This window comes from Ciona robusta, chromosome 2 (genome assembly GCF_009617815.1).
Source record: "Ciona robusta chromosome 2, ASM961781v2".
Lineage (NCBI taxonomy): Eukaryota > Metazoa > Chordata > Ascidiacea > Phlebobranchia > Cionidae > Ciona > Ciona robusta.
The window spans coordinates 5,974,044-5,992,677 of record NC_143236.1 but is presented as its reverse complement, the minus strand read 5'-3'; the positions used below and the strand labels follow the sequence as shown (position 1 = coordinate 5,992,677).

General features: G+C 35.5%; 1 protein-coding gene across 3 annotated transcripts; it reads left to right on the top strand.

Moving 5' to 3' along the window:
* The first annotated feature begins 680 nt into the window (after nucleotides 1–680).
* Nucleotides 681–15,533, top strand: LOC149740577 (bifunctional 3'-phosphoadenosine 5'-phosphosulfate synthase 1-like). Of its 3 annotated transcripts, XM_089872884.1 has the most exons (16): nucleotides 681–780; nucleotides 1,005–1,054; nucleotides 7,031–7,139; nucleotides 7,366–7,481; nucleotides 7,690–7,809; nucleotides 8,263–8,401; nucleotides 9,575–9,693; nucleotides 10,155–10,268; nucleotides 10,587–10,766; nucleotides 11,128–11,265; nucleotides 11,922–12,010; nucleotides 12,362–12,534; nucleotides 13,099–13,241; nucleotides 13,864–13,989; nucleotides 14,420–14,556; nucleotides 14,931–15,533. In XM_089872884.1, exons 2-16 carry the CDS (start codon nucleotides 1,010–1,012, stop codon nucleotides 15,037–15,039), a joined length of 1,857 nt encoding a protein of 618 aa, XP_089729010.1. In that variant the 5' UTR covers nucleotides 681–780; nucleotides 1,005–1,009; the 3' UTR covers nucleotides 15,040–15,533. The 3 variants fall into 3 exon arrangements, with proteins under 3 accessions (XP_089729010.1, XP_089729009.1, XP_089729012.1); XM_089872883.1 differs by lacking the exon at nucleotides 681–780 and having other exon boundaries at nucleotides 904–1,054; XM_089872886.1 differs by lacking the exons at nucleotides 681–780; nucleotides 1,005–1,054 and adding an exon at nucleotides 5,759–5,920.
* Nucleotides 15,534–18,634: the final 3,101 nt, after the last annotated feature.

Here is an 18,634-nt window from a genome sequence, read left to right as displayed (position 1 = left end):
ACTTACTAAGGTAAATATACCTGTTAATAATAAAACTTGGTACAGAAGGTTGGGGAAAACGGGACACCTTTAGCACTTAATATAAAAATATCAAGATCGGGTGATCGTGTTTTAAACAATTATTAACGGTCTATGGTTCAATCAACAACGGTCTTATAATTCTTTAAATGTTCTTTGTTTACTACCAAATGGGAGAAGAAAATAGAATGGAAAAGTGTCCCATCTTCTCCCACACCCCTACATCTTGTTTATCAATCATTTTATAATAATGTGTGCCAAATTATTTTAGCTCTGCTTTATTGTATTCTGGTTCATTAAAATACTACTGCTGTAGCTGATTGGTACTAAAATGTGTATGAAATGGGGTAAACACGCCATGTCAAAAACTTGATCAACGAATGTTTATACCTCCCGCACGTTGAACAGTAGTTAGCACACCGATTCAAAGGCCGGGTTTTCAAGCTTGACACTGCTATCATTGTGTGCTTGTTATGTGTCATTGGCAGACGCTCAATCAACTGTCAGCTATACATTAAATGTTGGTGAATAAAAAATAAAAAAATACAATCATCCCCAAAGTTACGTATGTGGATACTCGTAAGCAAGTACGAGGTGTGTGAAACAGAACACCAGCGTTGTAACGAGTAACGGCCGTCGTTGCCTCTCGATAAACAAGTTATATTAATTTAAACATCTATTCTAGCAAGATTTATCATAGCATAGGGGAACCCCCACCAATTCGCTATTTTTGATAGAAGTGACGTCATTCTTGAATTATCGGTGCGTATGATTTGTTCACGTATTGGTCGTGACTGCTATACATTCTTTTTCTAAATTTAAAACATGAGTTAAGCAGACTGATAGCCACGATTCAAGTATGACACTATACTGATCGTGCACTAATGCTCACGTCAAATACCTGTCACTATAATACCATGAATTTTATGCTGTTGTGTTTTAAGGTTGACTTTAAATTTTTAAGTAAAGAATACTCTTCTGTTTAGTCATAATGGCAAGTGCAACTGCGAATCATGGGGATGACATTCAAGAAAAGGTATATATTTATGATTTTTAATTTGATATTCCGCTTAGGATTGTTGTTGTAAAAGCATCTTTTCATATGTTTTCCTAGTACCTTTTGTATATATACTATTTTCTCAGGACAAAATGTATGCAGTATTTTTTCACAACTTTGTTCGTGATAACATAACTTCTCTGCCATAGTTATGAAAAATTCTAAAGAAACTCAACATTACTAACATTACATTAGCGCATTAGAGTTTAGATCAGGGTTTCCCGAGACTTTGAAGCTACATTAACTACTTTTGTCAGTCTTCAAATCAAATTAATTCTATATTTTTCACTCTTCATAGTGTGGAAAAATAATTTAAAATGTTTCGGACAATGTAGTTAAATGTACAATATATGTTTGAAATTTGTCGTTAAAGTAGTAGTGTTGTTCAACCTCCCACTTTGCAAACCAACTGCAAACCACTGAAATACCACTAAGGTTTCGTAAACCCCAGTTTAGAAAACATCGGTTTAAATAAAAAAGTGATGCAGGGTGCCAAATAAGTAATTAGTCCATAATGGGTTATCTAAATTGCCAGCCAAACATACATTACAAAAAAAACACCCAGAACCTCCTCCACAGGTTAAGAGTAAGACTCCTATTATCAGTGTTTTTGCTTCATGGTTACATATAGCTATGTACCCGCATAGTAACATATGCCTCTGGGTAACTTGTTAGTGGGCACTAAGCGTGTGAAACAGAACACCTGTGTAATAATGACTTTGGTTGCCCAACCATACGAGGATAAAACTTTAGGTTACATTCATTCATTCAAAAGACTTATCGAAAAACTAAATGATTTTAACCAATGTGTGAGTGTGATGTGTGACCAGTCATTACATGTTTGTTTTGAATCTATACCGATTCATTGATTTACCGGACCCTCGGTGCATTGTTTGAATTAAATTCATTCTTTCTGTTTAACCAACAAAGCAAACCATTGTTTTTAGTGTAAGGAAAGCCTGGTCATCTAATTTGGTCTTATTGTAGGCCGTTTATAATACAAAATTGTTTGAGTTAGTTTAACTTCTTCATCTTGTAGTAAAATGTACCAAAGTAGTATGTATGATTTGTTAGTGTCATTTGTTTCATGCAAATATTTTGAGGATAAACTCATAAGCTGTTATTATAAGATTAGACAATAGTTTTTATATACCTACTGCTGAATATTCATATATTTTCTTTGCCGCAAAAATACGTGGTTTTGTTATTGTTGCGGTTAAACGCATGCTATTGTATTAGTACTTAAGATTTATTATTGCCGCGAGCTGTCAGTAGAGATATATACCGCATTTCGCTTATGCGGTGTGCAAGCGCTTTGGCAAATCTTTGTCTTTGTATTTAAACCTCATATTCGTGCGTTGGTAAATAGTTCTAATAATTAAACAACCTGTATGTTATGTTGTCTGTGAAAAATAGTTCGCTTTTATTCTTACTTTTTCGGTACGTGAACTTCGCGTGTGGTTAAATTTCTTGAACCGTATTGTTTTTTGAGTAGCGTAACATCTGCATTATTCTTTTTAACTTCCGGTATTGCTTTCCCCCACTACTTGTTGGTCTTAGTTTTCCGCAATTAATACAATTTGTTTATATTAAAACGACAAAAATTGTAGTAAATATTAGACCACGATTTCCATTAGTCGCGACGATCAGTCTATGTTCATATAAGCTAATATCGATTTAGTTTATAGTACAAACAGTGTATGCAAGTATTACTGAATTGCTTTCATTAAAACTACTAGTACCGTATGTTTATAAAATCCGGCAATGTCGGCCATAAACATTTTCGAAAGCAAGATAATTTTATTCTAAGTGGTTACTTTTATTACTTTAACGGAATTTCACCTATATTTAAAACCTAATGCAACAGCCGACAGCCGTATGTTCTTATTTTTTGCAAGCATCCGTAAAATGATGTTACGTTTATTGTTTTTGATATACGAGACCGAGTGCGCAATTGCACATACAACAAAGCAGTATGTCATTTTCCCACCACCATAAATATGTCATTTATTGTGTGGTTAGACTTGTTTTAGACGATTTGTTTGTCTGGTCAAAATAGCGTATCAGGTTATACTAAGTTAAGTTCATAGACTCGTAATTACTTTGAATATTTTTTTTGTTAACACAGTGTTACAGTTATATGAGGCATTGCATTTTGTTTCAGTATCAGTGTGGTTACTAGAAAGACATGTTTCGTTAAATACGCTGACTCATGAGTACATTAAACCCGCTCGGTGGTTTATTTAAGCGCACGTGATATTTATAGTTTTGAACCATTCAATTTACGATTATTTATTTCCCTGTAAATTTTGTCCATCGTTCAATTTTGCATTATTTAAGTTATGACGCTCTCTCATTTAATGCGATGCACCGAAGCGGAAGCGTGCCTTAAAATAGCTTTAACTATCGTTAACTGCTATAAAACTAAATACATCGTTATCAAAGTATCACGTACTTGTAGGAATACACATTACAGAATAATTAGGTATTCTAGGATATCCTAGAATGCTTTATTTCGAATCTAGAACCTTTTTATATTTATAGGAAAAAATGATTTTACCCACATAAGTCAGTTTATTGACCCTTTCATAGTAGCCTTGTTGGATCATGAGCTGTAAAATAATGAAAAATTGTACTATTGCGTAGTTTTTGCGTCACGAATTATGAGATGACGTGTGATGACGTCATTAAACAGAATACCGAATCCCGTAATTAAAATCGAATACAAAAATATTCGAATCTTATGGATTCGAAATTCTGTAATGTGCATCCCTAAGTCTATAAACAAAATCGATATTAAGATATTAGCTTATATGATCATAGACTACGCTACTTGCTTAAAGCATAAACCAACACCCAATATCAAGTAACATAATTATTAATTAAGTGGCTGCTGGTTAACCAGTCACGAAAAATATTTTTCGAAAACATGCCTAGAGTGCCGAAGGTCATAACCCTCGTACGACATGCCGGTGGCAAAATTCTACGTACCTTTTTTTCAAGAGGCTGTGTAACCGCTACTCGCATGCGCATCGCTTCTCTATGTATAAGGAATCGAGGATTGTTGATTCACCCTAACACGCGTTCTGTTCCCGACGGTTAAAGGTCAGAACGGCAACGGGTATCAGCCGTACAAATTAAAGACAGTCTTTGCATTGTGGCGATTTATCTTTTCTATAAACACCCATAACCTCCGTTTAACCTTTGAATGTTTACTGCTGGTTACTATAAGCCCTGGGGTGTAATATTTTTAGTAATTATCACTTGAACTTGTTTGCGCAAATTCTGTTGTTTTAAAGGTGAAGGTGACCTTAAAATCGCCGTCGTTGCGGCAATGAGATTTTTTTCCAGCGGATGTTAAAGCTATTGTCTGCTTAAAATTACACATTACACAGCAGTTTAATAGTTAGCATTTCTGGGAAACAAAGCATTATTTGAGTTTTAAACATTGCGATATATTGACCCTTCACCACATCAGTGCTGTGTGACAAAGCATATTATGCAGCGACACGGTGATGTGGCATTTTGCTTCTCCTCCACTTGGGAGTCGAACAAACTGTGCGCCATCATTTGAAAAAAATGTGTTGCTTTACCGTGCCACTATCGCTTTAACAGTATAACCCTTATTTACTGGTATGCAGCTACTGGTGTAGTATCGTTTCGACACGTTGTAGGAAAATCTGTTTTATTGCCACGGACGGTGCGCTTTTAGAAACGAGTCGTAAAACCGGTTTAAATCTCCTGGTTCGTGAACGCGGTACAAAATAAACGAACGCTTACACGTCACCGGCTCAGCGCTAGCCCGGACTGCGTTTTTTGCTCAATGCTCATGGAAGGCGACAAGAAGAACACGCTTGCGCAAGATGTTTAAAGTTTGTATAATGATAAGAGCTTGTTGAAACTGGAATGTTGCATACATTTCTCACCAAGGCCTTGAAACCCTTCTGACATGATCTTTTTACAGTAAATTGGGTTAATAATTTACGAACACCTAATCGCTGAAAGATTAACTGCTTACACGCTCGTCCAGTAAGTTCTATCCATCATTTGTTTCTGCTACTGCTATAGTTTTTTTACATTGGTGACTTTTGGTCGGGTTAAAACGAGTTCGTCACGATAATCGTTTTGTCATATCGGTAATACTGGCAGTTTGGCTGGAAAGAAATGCGTTGGAAACTTATAATCAAGTTATACACGGTAAAATCGATTGCTCTTTACGTTTCCACCTGGGCGTTACCACACATACACACAGCTTACAAACCATGACAGTAGTCTTCAAGACGTGGACAAAAGTTTCCCAGCCAGCATGACATGGGCGTTTTAATGTTTGCTACCGTTAAACAAGCCCGGTCGGTGAGTAGAGGAACACGTTAGACAGGTTTTAAGCGCTTACCGTTCAGATTGATTCTTAGTAGTTACTTTATATCAGTCGTCCAAACGAAATGGCATGTTTTTATTCTTGAAAGCAAATCGTTGCCAGTTTTCTTTTCCGCTTCTTTGAAACAAACTGTTTTTTTTTCATTTGCTTTAATCGGTATTTAAGAAAAAATGAAGAGAATACGAAGAGCGAACGAGGAGTAATGAGAAAGTCGTGAGCAGCGGTGTGTGACGGAAAAGCAGAGCGATATATACGTGTCCCAGGCTCAGACATCGTCACACTGAGGAAGCAGTCCCCAGTAGACTATAGGAAGCAGTAGTAACTCTAAATTCTTAGGTCACGGCTATTTTTTCTGAACATTGAAATTCGGTCTAATTTTTACGCCGCGTTAATTATTCGAATATTTTTTCAGGTTGTTTTAGTCGTTGTTTTATTTATTTTCTTGTCGAATCGTCGATATTTTACAGGTAAGTTCGATTGAAGAAGTCGTATACCATAAACAGTTTTATCTCATGATTTTAACTTGATTTTGTTCAATACATACTTTGATTCTACTTTGATTCTACTTTGTAAAACCAAAACGTGGTTTAAACTGTAAGGTTCAGTGCAAAACGTATGTAGTAATTGTCTGTGGGTAACAGTTAAAAAGCGCCGTTAACGAACCGAAGTACGCTAAATACCAAGCGCAGTGCAAAGGTACTTGCTGCGGCAGTTTTAGTTTACCCACAAAAATGAAGTGACCTTCGCGTGAGGTAACCGTTTATTGACCATATAATGTTTTACGACTTGCTTGAATCATGGTTACATATTACCGCGGGCAAAGTTTTATTTCGGTGTATTTTAAATTCACGTGAGTACTCAGCGGGTGCCCATTGTTGCAATAATGTTGACAATATATTTTCTTTCCGAGTGTCAAAATTAAAAACTAAGTGACACAAAACATTTTTTTGCAGCCTAATGCGAAATTAATGTATTCATCTTACACGTATTTGCGTTTAACACGTCTGCCCCAAATTTCGCGAAGACTTGATAGCTCTTGTCGACAACGATTTATATTAACGCCCCCAAATTACCTTCGCTCTTACTAGTAAACGATTTCTTTGAACGAGAACCGCGTTCAAAATCCGCGGGTATGCCTCGCAGCACTTTGTGATCGATCACGTTGCAGAAATGTTGCGTTTTGTTTGCATAATATTGTCATAACGACGGGCATTCGTTTAGATAACACGCATAACATAATTGTTATTTATCTCTTCGAAAATGATAGCGAAAATCATGTTATTTGAATGATTGAATGAATAAATGTAACTTACTTTAATTATCCTCGCGTGGCTGGAAAACGACATTCGTTTTAACACGTGTGTTCTGTTTCATACACCCGTGTCAGCCTAATTACGGGTTACCAAGTATGTTACTTTGTGGGTATTTAAATAACAAAAATAAGGAATCAACCACAAAAAAATCAGTTGTTAAAACACACTATGAATAAAAATTTTATGAAAAAGTGTAAAAATTTTATGAAAAAGTAAAAAGCGTGGCTGTTTCACCCAAATTAAACTTACTCATCTTCGTTACAGCCACCTATGTCGTCAAACATCGTTTACCAACAGCACCATGTGTCTCGGGATGAGAGGGGTCAGGTCATGGGAAAAGGTGCCTTCCGTGGCTGCACCGTTTGGTTTACTGGTGAGAACTTCCACTACTAAATACGGAATAACTTCGGTTTAAATATTTTCATTACTATAAACGTGTGCCGTGCGCGTGTCGTTTAATTAAACTGTAAGGGTCACGGTAGTAACACTTGAATGGAAATTACATTAAACTTGAATGAATAATAATCACGTAAAGTCGACTGTAAAGTAATTTATTATTATTAACTTATTTCCAAAATAAACTGAGTACCACAACGCAGGGTTGTCGGGCGCTGGTAAAAGTACGTTGTCCATGAAATTGGAAGAGTATCTTTGCTCCAAGGGTATCCCAGCTTACAGTTTGGATGGTGACAACATAAGACATGGCTTGAACAAGGTTCGTTTATAAAATAAACGTTTACAGTCAAATCATCTCATAACTCAAGGCATTGGGCCTGTTTCTCTATACTGTCTATACTATCTATAAAAGTAACCTTAATCTCTTGTTTAAAGGTGCTAACACTTTACATTAAATTAGAATGTAACGATTTTTGCAACTAGTCAAAGAGCATGAGGTGTATTTCATATTTTTATTTTTTATATAGGACTTGGGTTTCGCACCAGCAGACCGTGAAGAGAATATCCGAAGAATTGGAGAAGTTGCAAAGCTATTTGCCGATGCTGGTGTAGTGTGTCTTGTCTCATTTATCTCTCCTTACAGGAAGGTACCCATGTGATGCAACAGTGTATATTACTGTTGTTAGTGTCTGATTTAATTAGCATACAGTGCAAGTGATTTGAGTTGTTTAATTGCCTCGGGCATTGCTTAGTTATAAATTATTTTGAAGTAAAGTTTTAGCACCACAGTCATATAGATCCTGTAATTCTGACTTGTTCTTGGCAGCAATGGTTTTAACTTTTGGGTGTTAATTTTTTAATTGCTTTGTTAGTTTACTGTAATCGTGTGCACCGAAAAACAATTTTTGTGAAAAACAATAACTTAACGCTTTTTTATGCTTTGAAATTTTACAGTAATTGTGTGTACCAAAACACAATTTTTGTGATTAAAAATTAGTTTAACGCTTTTTGATAATAATTTTAAACAGCTATTCAATTTTCCAATTATTTTAATACAACTATATTTGCGGGCTTGTAATTCTTTAATTGGCTGGCTGTAGGACAGACAAAGTGCACGAAGGGTGCACAACAAATCCAACTTACCATTCATTGAAGTCTTTGTGGACACACCACTGCAAGTGTGTGAGGGGCGGGACGTGAAAGGCTTGTATAAGAAAGCAAGGCAGGGCCAAATTAAAGGTGAGGTGGCAGTATACTGTAACCAATGCTGAAGTTGGATCAGTTTGTGGCCCTTTAAGTATAGCGTAGGGTGGGGAAATATGGGACACTTTTTATTCTATTTTCTCGTCCCATGTGGTAGTAAACAAAGTACATTCAAAGAATTATTAAACCATATCATCACGACTTCCATGCTGTTAAATGTTTAAAACGCAATCTGCTGTTAAATGTTTAAAACGCAATCAGGGTATTCAGATATTATGTGCTAAATGTGTCCCATCTTTCCCCAACCTAATATAACTGATAAATTAGCAGGTTCGAAATATCCCACACTGATCTAACTTTATCATTGGCCACCAGCAAGTTTTGTGCATGGATTTTGCATGGTGTGCTTTAAGGTTGCATGCAGTTTGCTTTTAGCATCACAAAAATCAAAACAACATCCCAAGTTAACCCTGATCATATATTAAGTTATTTAACTAACCAACCTTCACCTGGGTGTAGGACCGGGACGGGGCACGGATTTCACACAACCAAAATAACTTGCCATTTATCGAGGTCTATGTTGACACTCCAATTATAGAGTGTGAGCGCAGAGATGTTAAGGGCCTGTACAAAAAAGCTAGGCAGGGAATAATCAAAGGTATATCTAATATTTCCATTAAAAACTTTTTATACAGTGTGGGCCAAATAATGAGAAACAATAATAAATATTAATATTTGTATGCTTTATTCCATTGACATTCTGTGGTGTAGCCATTAACTAACAATGAGGTATGCATCAATGTTCACGTATGTATGCTTGTTAGGTGAGCATGTGCTGTTTAAAAGTGTGCCACGCAGTCAACTGCTGCTACAACTTTGTTTGTTTTTCCTTTATATTAAAACTCTCTTTAGCTTGTGCAACATTTATAGCATGACCAAGCACATTTAAACATTGCAAAAGGTTTACACCTTTTTCATTTACGTTGTTTTGTTTCACACCATTACTGCATAGTTTCCATTTCACTTTGCCCTTTGCTTACATACTTGGCTGCAGTTCAACCTATATAGTTTCAATGCCTTTTCCAACGTAGCATTAACTAGCATACATTGCTTTTTTCCTTTAGTGGTTTGATTTTATTGCCGAGTGTTTTCCACCTGCATGATTTTTTTATACAATTGTAAAACCTGTATGCCAATCTTGCAAATCAGGGTTCACTGGTATCGATTCTCCTTACGAACCACCAGAAAATGCCGAGGTTGTCACAAAAACGGCTGACATGCCAGTTGAAGATTGTATGATGCTTGTTGTGAAAGAACTCATGGAGAGGGTAAGCTAAAACGTGTCCACTTTTTTTAAACGTGTTCACTTTTATACGCTACAGTAGGCTACACAATCAATTTTTTATTTACAAAATAGTCTAAATATATTTTGCTCGAAAAAAATTATCAATGAAAGTTAATGTTTACTTTTTTAGCCATGTTGCTCAAAAATAAACCAAAAGAGATACCTTATGTCACATACTTGTTAATAGTTTCTATTCTCAATTTATAAATGTGTCTTCATTGTTAATTTTCCTAATTTATAAATGTGTCTTCATTGTTAATTTTCTCAAATAAGAAATGTGTCTTCCTCCGAGAACATCATCCCATGCGAAACCACACTCCCAGTAATGCATTAAATATTATGAGACTCTCAATTTGTTAATGTGTTTTCATTTTTAATATTCTCAATTTATAAATGTACCTTCAATTCTAATATTCTCAAATTAGAAATATGTCTTCCTCCCAGAACATCATCCCATGCGAAACCACACTCCCAGTAATGGAACTCTTTACCTCACATAGTCAGGTTGGGAAGAAGAGAGCAGAAGCAGAAGCTCTTCCTTCAATTGACATTACTAAGGTGTTTTAAACAAAAACATATTTAAACTCCTAAAATACTCAAATATATAAAGTGCACAGATATCTTTTAAGTTTGGCTTCTTTTTGTTTTGTTTTTCCAAAATATAACTCAAAGCTTTAAAAACGAAAAACAAAAGGTGTATAAAAGTATTTTTAGCAAGTATTGTTTAAATATATTGTTTGTACTTTCTTATAAAACTAATAAAACTAACAATCTTATATCTGGACATGCAAAATTGTATGAAAGTATTTTTAGCAAGTATGATTTTAAAACTTTTTCTACTTTTCCATAAAACTAATAAAACAAACATTTTCACAGCTGGATATGCAGTGGCTACAAGTTTTATCCGAGGGTTGGGCGACTCCACTCACAGGTTTTATGCGCGAACGTGAATTCTTACAGTGCCAACACTTCGGCTGCTTGCTTAAGAATGAACCGATTAACCAGTCTGTCCCAATCGTGCTACCTGTGCACAGCGCTGACAAAGAAAGAGTTGAGGTTCATGCTTGTTGTATTTTTTGCTTGTAACTGTTCGAAGCCGTGGCAAAGTTGGTTAGTGCGGTTGGGTTTAACTCCGAGGTTGTAGGTTCAAGGTTCGTCGCTACGATTGTGATCGTATGTGTCATTGGGCAAGATACTTAACAACAATTGGTCACTAATGAATTGTCAGTCATATATTAAATTTGAAAAATTTACCTTCAAAAAAAACAATCACCCACAAAGTTACATTCATTGTAACTCGCAGGTGTATAAAACAGAATAACCATTTTCCGATCACACAAGGATAAAGCAGGTTGAATTTCTTTTATTCCTTACAAAATAGTCAATACATATGTAGCATTCTAAATGTTTTTTTTAGAATGCCGAAGCAATCGCACTCAAGTATGATGGTCAAGTGAAAGCTATTCTTCATAAACCAGAATTTTATCCTCACCTGAAAGAAGAAAGATGCTCCAGACAGTGGGGAACATCTAATAAGGGACATCCTCATATTAAGGTATGGTGATTTTTAAAATAATAACCCACAAAGTAACATATATGGTATGTGTATGAAAACAGAACATCTGTGTTAAAATGACTCGTTTTTTGGCCAGGCAAGGATAAAGTAAGTTACTATCATTCACATTCATGTAAAATGGTTTAGTACTTAAAAAAAACATATAACTGTTTTGTTCCTAGAAAAAGGAACATAAACTGTTTTTGTTTTTAGAAATATTATATTACAGATCCCTTAATGAAAACAAATGGACAGGAAATAGTCATTCAATCAAAAAACAGACAGTGCATAAACCTAAAACATCTGTGTCAGTGTTTTGTTCGTTTTAATTTGTAGACAAATAAAACTACTTTAATTTTTTTTCACATTGACAAAAAGTACGTTTGAATACTCTTTTAAAATAGTTAAACTTTTTATATGAAAAAGAAATTTTCTAACAGATGATCATGGAAAATACAGTGCATAAAAAAAAACAGCTGTGTCAGTTTTGTCCCTTTTAACTTGCAGAAGAAAAAAAAATTATGTTTTGGGAAGTATAACATTGCTGTTTCAAATTTTTAATTATACTGACAAAAGGTACATTTGAAAAGCCTACTCATTTAAAAGTACAAGTTGAATTTTTTTTAAATAAATAAAAATCACAAATGTTGTAACAGATGATCATGGAAAGTGGTGATTGGTTGTGTGGAGGTGACATCGAAGTCTTGGAAAGAATCACATGGGGCGATGGTTTAGATAAATACAGGTAACTATGATGTCACAATTTAACTCATAAATGTTATTTTACTGTGCGTATCTTAAAAAATAAAATTTATGCTGTTTTAGTTGTCACCTATAATGACTGAAACATCAATAACTTGAATAATGATTTCACTTTTGAAATAAAACAGTGAACTGCATACTCCATGCAATTAACATTGCTTTTATTTTAAAGGCACTATGACTAAAATTAAGTAGAACAAGTCTTTTTAAAAATTAAAACAACATTTCGATAGAAGTTTAATAATATCTAACATTAATACCACTTCTGTACAAGTTTAATATTTTAAAAAATCAAACTACATTTTAATTGATATTTGATATTATCTGTTTGCAGGATGACACCTCTTGAGCTGCGCGCAAAGTTTAAATCAATGAACGCAGATGCGGTGTTTGCTTTCCAACTTCGTAACCCGGTCCACAACGGACATGCACTGCTTATGCAGGACACCAAGCGCAAATTGGTGGAACGTGGATTCAAAAACCCAGTTCTGTTGTTGCACCCACTTGGTAAGCCATACATACCATTATTACCAGTAAAGCCCTTGTCGCCTACCAGGAAAATGGCAAGGTCTAAAAACTGGTAAGGTCCATGCAGTAGCAGCCTGGGTGTTGAGATAATGGACCAATCCTGGCATAAATCGTAAGACCCAAAGCGTGCCATGCTGCGGACCTTACTCATATAGAATAGAATAGAAGATTAAAATAAGGGAATCAACTTTTCGCTGTGGTTTTTTATGACAACTTAGGCTTTAATTTATTGGAATTTTAGATAAAATAACTAAACAAATATATATTACAAAACTGCAAAAACATTAAAAAACTGCAAAACATGTTGGAATCACAAAACATAGAGTTCGGAGCGTTTTAACTAAGTGATGAATTATGTTCAATATGAGGATCCGGCTAATACCAGATGAGCCCTTGAAAGCTTTTTTACATTGTGCCTGGTAGCAGAAGTAACAGAATATTTGTATAACTTTTTCATGTTTGTGAGCTCAAAAATTAGAATAATAATATTCCGTTCTGTTTTTTTTTAAATTATACAGTTTTAAATTAAAATCTTTTTTCCAGGTGGTTGGACAAAGTCCGATGACGTGCCACTCGACGTGCGCATGAAGCAACATTCTGCTGTGTTGGAAGAAGGTGTTCTTGACCCACAGTCAACAGTGGTTGCCATCTTCCCCGCTCCAATGATGTATGCCGGCCCTACTGAGGTAGGAATCTAGTAACAAATATAAAATTATTAAAAGTACTTTTCTCTCCTTTGTATTTAAAGACATCTAAAAAGGGAAAATTATTTAGGTGTTTGATTTTATAGGTAATTTGTACTTTTCTCTCGTTTGTATTACTTTATGTTATTACTCCACTTGTTTAGTGTCATACTTACCCAATTGTGGTTTGATTTATAATTTTCTATTTTTCCATGACCAGTTTGTTATTTCTTTTGAGTCTTAACTTGCATAAATATTGCTTATCCCGCTCCGACACATTAGTTGTTTCCCTGTTTTCATACTTAGCACGCCTGCCTCTAAGTTGCTCTAACCAAGAGGTTATGGGGGTTCAAGGCTCATACACTGCTACCATTGTGGGCATGTGTGTCCTTGGGCAAGACACTTAACAACAATTGCTCCAACCCAGTCGTCCCTAATGAGTTTTTCAATTTATTAGTCATACATGAAACAAAAAAACAAAAATCTTCCTCAAAAATAACCACCTACTATACGTGGTAATTCAAGCGGGGAATGGGGATGAGGTGTATGAAACAGAACACCCGTGTTATAATGACTTTTCTTGCCCTTCGATGCGATAGTAAATAATTTACATTTATTCAATCAGGTACAATGGCACGCAAAAGCTCGCTTAGCTACTGGTGCAAACTTTTACATTGTTGGTCGCGATCCAGCTGGTATGCCCCATCCCGACGAAAAGCGTGATCTGTACGACCACAGCCATGGACGCAAGGTTTGTGTTTTATTTTGAAGAAAATCCATTAAAAAAATGACCTTGGACACCTTGGTAATAATAAGCTTTAAAGAGCATAGCAATGAAATATCAAAATTTGTATGTGGATAGAGATGCTCAAATGTGATCTAAGGGTATCACTTCAGTTTTTGTTGGTACTTTTACATCCAATTTGAGTATTTCTATCAATACACATATTTTTTTTCATTGGTATCCTATTTAAGAGGGTCTTAAGGCGTGAAAAATTGTTATGTAATATTGTAATAGGTCGATTTTTTGTTGGTACTTTTTCATTTAATTTGAGCATTTTTATCAATACACAAATTTTAAATTTTTTGTTAGTCTTCCCGTTGTTATTCTTCCCGTTAATAGTATCTTTACTCATGAAAATGTTTATGTAACAGATTAAAAAGTGTTTGCCAAACTTTAGGTACTTACAATGGCACCTGGACTCGGCCGATTTGAAATTGTCCCGTTCCGAGTTGCTGCTTACAACAAGACGACCAAGAAAATGGATTTCTACGACCCAGAAAACCATGATAATTTCGAATTCATCTCCGGAACCAGGTGTGTATGTATTTGATGCAAGCTGATACAATTTTGAGTGTATTTGTCCTTAGGCAAGAAACCTAACGAAAATTTCTCCAACTCAGTGGTCACTAATGGGTTGTCCAATTTATCTGCAATACTTATATTAGAGAAAATATTAGAGAAAGAGCAAGATCAAAAAGCAGTTATGTTGGAAAACAATGAAATTTATCGAAATAAACAATAAGAATACCTTAAAAGTTTTGCCAAAAGTGAAAACGTTACTGGTATGCAGACTACAAAGTTGACACTATATGAGCAAGGCATAGGCAGTCAGTTGGTGGCGCTAAAGAGTCATTTAAAGCAGCAAGTTATCATTTACTGTTGTGTTAAAGTTGCTTCATTTTTTACAGGATGAGAAGGACTGCAAGAGAAGGTGAAAGCCTTCCAGAAGGATTCATGGCACCCAAGGCATGGGACGTGCTTGTTCAGTATTACCAATCCCTTCCAAAAGCTACATAAGTTTCACCGACCTGTTTTCTGCTAAACATTTAATGGTGTTTGCAATTTCCATAGAAAATTAATCAGAAATTGTAAATCGCTTTTTCGCCAACTCCTCGCTTAGATTTAAACGGTTTTGATACATTTTGTTAATTTTAATATACATCTATACCCTGTTGTGGAATTGCCAAGGTTAGACTTGGACGTTAATTTATTGGCTGTAGATGTTACTGCACTATCATTGCTCTTAAGTAGAAACACAGAATTTAGATTTTAATGCACTATATGCAGAACTTCTTTAGATAAAACCCGGAGATATAATAAGACCGCTATTTTTGTGCAGTAAAATTATATCTTTTTTTAATGTATGGACAAGTGAGTTCACTGCAGTTATTGTTGCTTAAAAAATACGATATTGTAATGTGCGAACCGTAGTACAAAAAAATTGCTAGGCGCAAAATTATTCCTCCGCGTAATAAATTCATAACAGGTTGTGTATACAATCAACATACGTACATTCATAGCGCTTCTGCGGTTTATTTTACCCGAATGACGACAAGGGTAATAAGAGAGAGCAGCTTTAATGGAAGAGCACGGAAGCTTGTCATTTTAAGTTAGTGTTTAAAATAAATGTTAGAGGTAAAAATGAATGGAAACGTATGATTATAAATGACTGGTATAGTTTTTTTGTAAAATGCGCATTATTACACTTTGAAATCAAGAGATGAGTCATTGGTTTAAAGTCTCTTTTTAACAATTTACGTGACATTGTAAAGAAAGCAAGTTTAACGAGAAGGAAGGTTAGCGATCTGTGATGAAAAGACGCGGAGATAAATGGAAGCAAAAAAGTCAGAAATAAAATGCGAAGAAATACCCCGAACTTGGCAACACAATTGATCATGAAAGGAAATATAGGGTAGATTAGTAAAATACAGGAGTGTAGAGCCTATGATACTGCCGTATAGTGCGATGCCGTGGAGGCGACGTGGTCGCAATCAATGGTTCTAAGCTAGTTTTTACACGCTATGGCCATCAAAGAATTAACCGTTTTAATTTATAAATGTATATGCTTGTGTCTTGATGCTTTTTCGAATACTCATTTTAAACTACAACTTTATTTTAAATTCCTTCGAGTAAGTCGTTGCGAATACCAGCGCTTCTTGCATTCCACGTTAATTGAAATTGGTATTCCTCAATTTTTGTGTTTTGCCTTTCATTTTATTTCCACGTGTTAGCTATGTAGCCGTAAGGTTATCACTGTTGTTTGGCGAGTTTATTCTTTAATTATTCTTATGGGGCAAGGCGAGTTATAGATTTTATTAAGGGTTAACCGTTTCCTATATGTTGTGTTTGAATAAAGTTACTTACATGGCTTTGGTATTTAGAAAACTCTCTGTTTTGCTCCCAGCAAACAAACTTTCATTACAATTGCCTTGGATTTATCGCCATATTGTTTGTATACAAGCTGCTTCTATAACGCCGCAACACTGTGTTAGCGCCACAAATGCGATTCAATTTTCCCGGGACTGACCAGAAATTGTGGGTTGTTGTTCTTAAAGACGTTGGCGTTGAATGTGTCGGTTGATTGGTTGGAATTTTTCAGTGGGAAGTTGTGAATTATATAATGGTGTTGCTGTTTTTAACCGCAGTATGGTTTTCTATATGAATGTAAAAAATGAATGAATGTAGCTTACTTTATCCTCGCGTGGCCGGAAAACGACAGTCGTTATAACACGGGTTTAACACCTCGTGCCAGCTTACTAGTTACCATGTATGTTACTTTGTGGGTGATTATTTTTTTGGATTTTTTTATTTTTTTATGTATGCGGCTGATAGTTTGGACAACTCATTAGTGACCCATGGGTTGGAGCAATAGCCGTTAAGTGTCTTGCCCAAGGACACATACGCCCACAATGGTATATGGCGAATCGCATCGCGCTGTTTCCTACTTACGCAGGGTTGCCGCTTTAAACATTTCAGAATAATCACCCACAAAGTAACATAGTTGATAACTTGTAAGCTGGCAGGTGGTGTATGAGAACACCCGTGTTATAACGACTGTTGTTTTCCGGTCACGCGAGGATAATGTAAGTTAAATTTATATATATTAAGCATAGGCGTAGACATCTAATTATTTGAACGTAACTAAGTCCATATTGTGTTGGTGTAAATGTTACAGTTTCTAAATAGTATAAGGTCGTTAATGTCACATGACGTAAATTTACCACAAAAGTTACCGCACATTGCCCAAGGACAATTCTCCGGCGTGGTATAACATGATTCAGCAAACCCTAAATACGAAAGTTAACATCTCACAAGCGTTATCCTATCACGTTGTTCTATGTTGTGGTAATTATCGGCTCTAAAGATAATGTTAAAGTCAGATAAGGGTTGTAGCGTCTAGACGCGGATTTTTATCTTGGCGGGAACATTTTAAATTGTTGTAACCGATTTCGATTTGATGATGCATCAAGGTAATGAACGTAACCACGTTTAATTTATGGTATACTAAGTGAAATCGTTTTCTCGTGACATATTATAACTTATAAGCAGTACCGACTTGATAGTTTACCGTTAAAAATTCAATCCCCTGGTTACCAGGCACGACAAAGCCACGTTTTTGAGTTAATCAGTTATTTTTTTATAAATATTTCAATACTAAGAATTATTAACACTAAATTTATGACAAATCAAACTGTACGAAATATTTCAGCCTATTTTATTACACTATTGCTGGATTAGTACTTGATTGATGATTTGAAGTCGCAAGACGCTGCAAAATTTTGCTACAAAATTTTGGCAATTTTAATATTTTTTAGCGAGTATTAAAATAAGCATTTCATTATTATACCATTTTCCACATATTAAAGAAATGTAAAAAATTATCTTATCTTACCATGGACCACATTTACCCCACCATATACAGTATTATGACGCTTTCATTTTGTTTTAATATATGTATTGGAACATTTACCTAGGAGAAATGAACTGTTAACAGAGTACATTACGATGTAGAGCTATATGACAGGCACTTATGTCGTGTATTATTAAATGACAATAAATGTTATAAACAAATATTGACTCTAGGTGCAAAGTCAAATGGAAATATTTAATCTTGTTTGCTTTTTACACTGATTGTAACTTGGTTTATTCTGGCGTGGCAGGAAAACGACAGTCGTTATAACACAGGTGTTCTGTATCATACACCTCGTACCAGCTGAAGAGTTACCATGTATGTTACTTGTGAGTGATTAGTGTTTTGACTTTTTTTAGGGTATGGCTGATAACTTGGACAACCTAGTGGCCACCGGGTTGGAGCAATCGGCATTAAGCGTCTTTATCAGCAAAGAGGAGGTTTAGAAGTATACATAACCAGCTGTGTTTTATCACAACCGGCAATGGTAATGTCTAATGAGCAGAAATTTAGTTCCGTTTGCCCGCACTCCCCCACCAGCTTAGCAGAACTCGTTTGCAAAGTTCGCGACCCGTGGTTTTACATCGCGTTCGCGCGTCGGGTTTCACGCAGCTCAGGGCCTGTATGAACTTGACTGCCTTTTTTGGAAAGGGGTTTATAAAAGTAGTGCGCGGGGCAAGTTGGTTCCAGACTGCAACGAAT